General features: G+C 37.9%; 1 protein-coding gene across 1 annotated transcript in view; it reads right to left on the reverse strand.

Moving 5' to 3' along the window:
• Nucleotides 1-1,313: 1,313 nt before the first annotated feature.
• abhd5a (abhydrolase domain containing 5, lysophosphatidic acid acyltransferase a) overlaps nt 1,314-7,500 on the reverse strand; it is a 27,679-nt gene continuing 21,492 nt past the window's right edge. The window contains exons 6-8 of the mRNA XM_030157385.1: nt 6,937-7,048; nt 6,659-6,845; nt 1,314-2,391 (exon numbers count right to left, since the gene is read on the reverse strand). Of these exons, the coding sequence (XP_030013245.1) occupies nt 2,302-2,391; nt 6,659-6,845; nt 6,937-7,048 (389 nt within the window). The 3' untranslated portion in view covers nt 1,314-2,301. The remainder of the gene's footprint in view (nt 2,392-6,658; nt 6,846-6,936; nt 7,049-7,500) is intronic.

Here is a 7,500-nt window from a genome sequence, read left to right on the forward strand (position 1 = left end):
GTGGGACCTGAACTAAAATGATTTTAACATCCTTGATTATTTCTATTGTCAATGTAATTTTTGCATTTGACAAATTCATGCACCAGGCCGGACTGGACCTGTTGGTGGGCCGGTTTGGGCCCTCGGACCATATGTTTGACACCTGTGCTTGGTTCTCAAATGGGGGTACGTGAAGCCACTCCAGGGGGTACGTGAGATTTTAAAATATATTTAAAAATAGCATCCATGCAAAAATCCTTTAACAATAATTATTAAATTAATTAAATATTTCAGGAAAATATATAAGTTCATAAAATGAATTTTATATCCAGTATACTGTTCAGTTTCATCCTCCTAAAAACCCAGAGTCTCCCCCAGACCAGAATGGTTCCACCCAACTTGTCATATACCACCTAGCACCACCTGTCAATCACTGGAAAACTCAAACAATGGAGTCGTGGTTGAAGCAGAATTCTGTTGAAAACACGAAGGGACAAGTGGAAAAGAAGGTCGAAGCAGAGCCGGCAAAACTCCACCTGTATCTGGAAGAATATGTTCTCTCTTTGAGACCAGATCTGTAATCTGATCCCACTGGAGGACACTTTATGTTGAGAATTATTTTTATGTGCGCAAATCTGTATTTATAATTCAGTTAATTCTTTCTTTTTTTAGTTATATGTTTTTATTTCCAAATCGTTCAAGACAGACCACTACAAATGGAGTTCCACAGTTTAATAAATCACACACTGATGGCACAGAACTCTGAAGTCATTTTTTTCAACCAAAAATGCTTTGTGCTGGTTAGGGGGTACTTGGCTGAAAAAAGGTTGAGAACCACTGCTTTACATGATCCAGTCCAGTCTGGTCTGGTCCGGTCCAGTCCGGTCTGGTCCGGTCTGTCTCCCAAAGGAGTCGGTGCTAACCTCCATCTGCTGCAGGTCATACACTGGTTTATTCACCTGGATTTGATGTTTCAGGTGCAGCTTCATTACACAAACACATAACAGACATGAGTAAAACAGGATGTGACACCATTAACAGTCTGGACTGAACCAGTTCTCTATAACAGTTTACATAAGGACACGAGGCCCAAATGTAAGGAACAATATCTGTTTTTGCAAAACATCTGCATTAGTCTGGATAGAGCATGAATTTATTACCATAATATCCAAAAATATGACTCTACACCATCAATTTTTGCTACTGCTTCACAGGAAGAAGGTCCTGCATAATTAACCGTGAACTATATTACAAGGGGCATCTACGTCTATATATAAACAGTAATTTACATTCACACAATTTATTGGCTGTGTGTTTTGCAGAATTACACTTTCTCTCCTCTTTTCATTTGTGGAAGCAATTACAGGGTTCCCACAAATTATTTCCGACAAAATTCCAGAATGTTTCCGCGATTTTCATAAAATGATAATAGAACTTCTATGACCGCTCACAGCTTTTATGCACATGAACAAGAAGGCACTTCATTATTGCACGAAAACAAAATAGCATCCGGTTTTGTTCTCTAATTGTCAGATGTTTTCACATTCAGTACAGAAAAACTATTACACTAATGACCTGTTTTCTAAGAATTGTAATCATGTGCAAATCGAAAATGATGGAAAATGCATTTATTTCTAGTCAAATTATAGCAAATAAGCCTCCACAAACTGAAAGGAATCCCTGAAGTCTGCTCTATTTTGGTCTCAGTTTGACTGGTTTTCTCATTTTATGGATTTCATTACGGAAAAAATCCAAACTTGTGGCTCATTAGGGTTGAAAACAGTGACAATGATGCAATGCAATGTGGATTCACGATTGATTTTTGCATCAAGATGGAGAAAAACCTACAACTTATTTGAATCCCAAACGGCCAAAAGGTGCGTTGTTTGCATCCCTGACTGTTCCAGAACATCCAGCCTGAGGTTTTAGAATTCCACGACTTATCCGGGTTTTTCTCGACCGTGGGAACCCTGCAATTCATATATTAACCCCTCAATATTTCAACTTTAAGGCACACTGTGTAATGTGAACTATTCAGACCCATTTGGTGGCACTGGATCACTGCAGGAATGTAATTAGCTGGTAATTAGCAGTAAATAGAGGACGTTGTGTTAAGAAGAAACTGAGCTTCTAAGAATAACCGCTGCATCACTGGTCAGCTGATGATCTCCATGAGTCCAAATCCGATCACTTCTCCGAAACGTCAACAAACCCTCCTTGTAACTCGCATACACAAAGTGGGATTCTGCAGCTCCACGTCGGCTGCTGAAGCCATGCCGTACCCTTTTTCTCCAGAGTTCAGTTTCCAAACGTATCTCGGTTTCAGTCCACCGTTTCACACACGTGCAGAACGCTGCGGTTGAAGTCTTCGGGCTGGTCAGCGTAGACGTAGTGTCCGGCTCCGCGGATCGTCTGCACGGCAAACAGGAAGAAAAACATTTTTGTGTGTCTGTACATGGAGTGAAACTTTGGAACAGTCTGGATATCCAGCAGAAGCAATGGCAAAATATTCACCGATTTAAACTGTTATAGAAACCAAGGTTATTGTCGTTAACGAAAACTAACGAAATGACGAAAACTAGAATTGAAAAAACATTTTCGTTAACTGAAATAAATAAAAACTATAACACTGGTCAACAACAAATGTATTGTTTCAGTTTTTTGAGCTGATTTAGGATAATTTTGGTGCTGAATCCAAAAATCACATTCATTTTGCTCAATCAGGTCAACTTTCTGAACTATGCTACATATTGGCTTTTGAACATTTTTGCTTACATTTATGGGCATTTTCACATCATATGATACAAAATTCTTTCATATTTCTTGCAATAAACGAGTTCTGAGGATTTTACTTTTGCCAATTTATGATTAATGGTTTTTTTAATATTACAGGTGAATGAAATGGCTTCGACTAGAAGATCTTGCAAAAATAAGCCTGACGTATTCTGCTCCATCTGCGCTGAATACACCATTGTACCTAACAGGTACAATGGTGAAATTACTTTTTTTTCTCTTCAAACCTATTTTGGATGAGAACTATATAAAAAATCAACTGATAAAGTCACAAAAATGTAATCAATTTTGTGAGAAGATCAAATTTTTCAAAATCAAATTAGCAAAAAAACTGACCTGATTGAGAAAAACAGATGTCATTTTTGGATTTAGCGGTGCAAAATGGTCCTAATTCAGTTGAAAAAACCTAGACAACTTGCAAAAAACATTTTTTGTAACCCAGTGGAATTAAAAGAAAAAAAAAAAAAAACATAACTAACTGAAACTGTATTGTGTGTAGGGATGTAACCGTATGAAAATTTCATATCACGGTTATTGTGACCAAAATTATCACAGTTATCATTATTATTGCGGTATTATTGAAATTGTGCTCAAAATGTTCAAAAAGTACTGATACACACTGAAATAATTTAACCAGGTTGTATAAAAAAACCCAAATAAAATAGCATGCACACTGTCCCTTCTGTGTCAGAAACATTCAAATATTAACCCTTAGTGGTCTGAGCTTATTTTGTCTGTTTTTCAGTCCTTTTGATTTGGCCTTTATATACTATAGAAACAAATGTTTACTATACCCATGTTTGGGATCTGTTTTTTCAGCACAACTTCATCTCTTTCATCTGCCTATTATTTTTTCACTTTAACCTACTATAAAAACATAAAAGGCCAGAAAACACACACACACAAAAAATCTAAAATGTGATTTGAAAAATGTATTTATTAAACAATGTCTTGCTTTTTTCTTCTGTGTTGTTTTTCTGCCTCTGTAAAGCACTCTGAGTAACCCTGGTTATGAACATATAAATACAAATAAACTCGCCTTGCTTTGCCTCATCTAGTCGACATGTGTCGTCTGTTACCTTCTGGTACTGTTCTTCCATCGCTGGTATGTGCTGCCCTTTACCATTTGTGGTATTGGAGCTTTTGTCTTACCAACATTCAGCTGAAATACTTTGTCACGACTCTTGTGAAACTTCCCAAAGCTGTTGTGGGTGAGTTAGGAGTTTCCTTCTGACCCCAGATCAGTTCAATAGTATTTATGTCAGCTGACCAACAGATAACACAGCACCTGACCTGTTTTCTGTCTGAACAACCCACACATATTCACTGCTGCCTTAAAGTCTAGAACCATCAGTTGGATGAAACCAGAACCTCCCTCATATAATACATGGATTCAAAAAGTTTGGGATATTTACCAGATGGAGCAGATCACATACCTGCTCAGGCTTCAGAAAACCAGATTTACTAAAAGATGGGAACCTATGTTACCTTTACTGCTGCAATAATATTTACTGGTGATGCAAGAATACTCCATGTTAACAAGGTGCTGTCATTCTACCTCTGACGAAGATTTATATCTACAGCCTTCTTTATTTTTTATTTTTATTTTTTTTATTTTTTGGAGTGAACATTGATTGCTATAATTGTTATTGCTTTCTCAAATTTCATCATATGTGCCTGTGGAGGTGTATGAGAATACATTTGCAGCTGTGTAGGGGGAAAAGAAATTAATTGAACTGTACTTGAATGTATAATTGTACTGTACTGAAAAAAGAGAAAATCTAATAAAAATTAAGTTAAAAAAAAACAAACACACAAAGAACAGACGTACAGTACCGTGCAAAAGTCTTCCTCCACTTTAGCTTTGTTGTTTTTTCAGGGTTGAAATCAAACTGAATGTTGGCCAAAGAGTTCTGAATGAATGATTTTAGAAAACAAAAGAAAAATGACACAAACTTTGGACTGCTAGGCTAACACTAGGCAGATCCACTGAATGTATGCTTGTGTGTGAGAGTCAGGTTGCCGCTTCTTTTTATTTTTTATTTTTTTACCTATTTATTTTACCAGAAATCAATTTCTATAGCTGTTTTTATTACCCCGCCCCCTGAAGAGGAGGCAAAGGGTACTGTTTTTGGTTCAGTTTGTTTGTTTCTTTATTTTTTAACACCCTAGCAGCAAAACTATTGGTTAAAGTCATACCACATTTGGTTCATAGATTACCAGTGACCCAGAACAGATCTGATTACATTTTGGGAAAAGTAGGTCAAAGTTCAAATTTTTTATGAATTTTTTAAATCTTTTTTTCCTCCATTTACTTATAATATAATGGGTGATATTTCAAATGTCTGTAGCAGCAAAACTGTTGGTTGAATTCATCCCAGATTTGGTTTATAGATTACCAGTGACCCAGAATGGATGTGATTACATTTTGGGAACAGTAGGTCAAAGTTCAAATTTCTTATGAATTTTTTACAATCTTTTTTCTTTTCCCATTTATTTATAATGGGAGAAATTTCACACGTCTATAAAAACATCAATTTTGATTCAATTTACGTCAAACTTGGCACATATATAGAGATAACTGATCTGCTGACATCAGCATGTGCACAGACATGATGACATCAGCTGGATCCATGCCAAAACAAGTTACAATGCATGTGAGGGGTGGGGTTTGGTGTGTCTGGAACCACTTATTATTGTTATTATTAATAATTCAATGGACTTTTGCTTACTAATCACACTGTAGCTCATATACTTACAATTAGGCCTGTAACGGTACACTAAATTTTCGGTTTGGTACGTTTTCGGTTTTGAAAACCACAGTTCGGTTTTTTTCGGTCCGGTACGGGAAGAAAGAAAACCCCTCAAAATGTCTTTAATACATTTATGAATTTTTGAAAAATTTTCCCCCAATTTTTGGACACAATACAATATAGAAAAACAGGAATATAATTCTGCTGCTATAAATCAAATAGAAAATAAAGTTAATTATTAATATTACTACATGTTTTAAACATTAGTATTGCACTTTTCCTGACAGGTAGTTTTGAACAAACAACAAAAATCTAATCCCAGTTCTGTCAGTTCACATTCTGCAGAAAAATACCAAAGAAATTCCACATGAAGTGCAACATTAACAAGAGGACAAACTGGTATTCTGTTGAAACAAACTGAAGAGGAGAAACACTGACAACAAAAAATTAACCAAATTATTTATTTTAGGACAGAGAACAAACTGTTTAGGACACTTTGTGTACGTGTGCGTGCGCGTGCAGGATGCGATTTGTCGGGGGGATTATTTTTGTTTTTTGGTGGTGGTGGTGGTGGTGGTGGTGGGGGGGTCCATAACTAACACAACTAATGCTGGCGTGACACGAAAGTGAAACTTTATATTCTTTCAACGTCCAACTCCAGGTTCTATTCTTCTGTTATACAGCGTGCGTGAGAGGGAGACAGAGCTAGTGTCAGTGTTTTAGAACTACCGTAGTTCCTAGGGGCCAAACAACGTCCGTCTTATCACCGTCTCTTTCCTCATTGTCTTTCACCTGAACCTGAACTGATCCAAACTGGACTGTAATGATGGTGGAGGGTCTGCAGTCTGTTCCTTCCAGGTTTACATCATATTTGTTGTTGTTTTTTTTTTTACCTTCTATCAGCTGCTATTTCATATTTCGAGTCAATGTGTGCGTCCTTCAATATGTCCGTGTGGAACTTGTGCGGATTAAAAGTTCCGCATCAAACAACGTCTTTCGTTTCTTTTTTTTTCTCATCATACTGTGCCGTTTCAGTACAGCTGTGTACTGAACCGAACAGGTATGTACTGAACCGAACAGGTGTGTACTGAACCACTTCGGTTCAGTACGTGTACTGTTACAGGCCTACTTACAATGATTTCCACGTGTGAGTTCGGCCTCATGTGTTTGATGACGCTGCCTGAATTGCTGTCGATGCTGGAGCGGGATCCGTAGATGATGGTGATGGGGATGTCGGGGTGAAGCTGGTCCATCCTCTGCAGCATCGGCCTCTTAGCCCAGCCGTTGGGAAGAGTCATATTCTTAAAAGCTGCTTCCCCGCTGCAAAGACGCAGAGGAAAATGAATTCAATACAGAAGAAAAGCAAAAGAATGGGAATAATTAGGTTTAATGGAGACGGAAGCAGAGCGACCTGGGGGTCTGCACGTTCAGGTGGTAGATGTACTCCGACACCGTGTTGTCACTGAACATGGAGGAAAACTTCCTCCGGAAGTCGGGTCTCATGGTCTGGACAAGCGCAGGACCTGCAGGGGCCACAGAGCTGTCACACCGAAACCATGTAACCATTAAAGCACGAGGCCGCTTCATTATATTTGACATGATTATGAAGAACTGGGAGGGCTGGAGGGCATGAAGACACCGAGGTTTGTCTGAGAGCCCAAGCATGAGAAAGAAGCTTTAGCGGAACTCTTGTATAATTATGTGCTCATGGTGTCAGTGTTTTAATGAACAGTCAGCCTGCGCTCCTGCACAAAACCTGTTAAATATAGCGATCTACAACAGAGTTCTGTCAAGGAGAGGGCTTTAGCTTGAGTCAAATGTCTAAGAACATTTATTCATTTTGATTCTGTGCACTTTTATATTATTTCATTTTTACTCTCAGCTGGTTTATATATGATGCAACTCCACATGCTCCCTACTCTCATTTTCGCCTCTGGCATCATTTGCTTCTTTTGAACTGAAATTGTTACAAATC

This window comes from Sphaeramia orbicularis, chromosome 16 (genome assembly GCF_902148855.1).
Source record: "Sphaeramia orbicularis chromosome 16, fSphaOr1.1, whole genome shotgun sequence".
Taxonomy (NCBI): Eukaryota; Metazoa; Chordata; class Actinopteri; order Kurtiformes; family Apogonidae; genus Sphaeramia; species Sphaeramia orbicularis.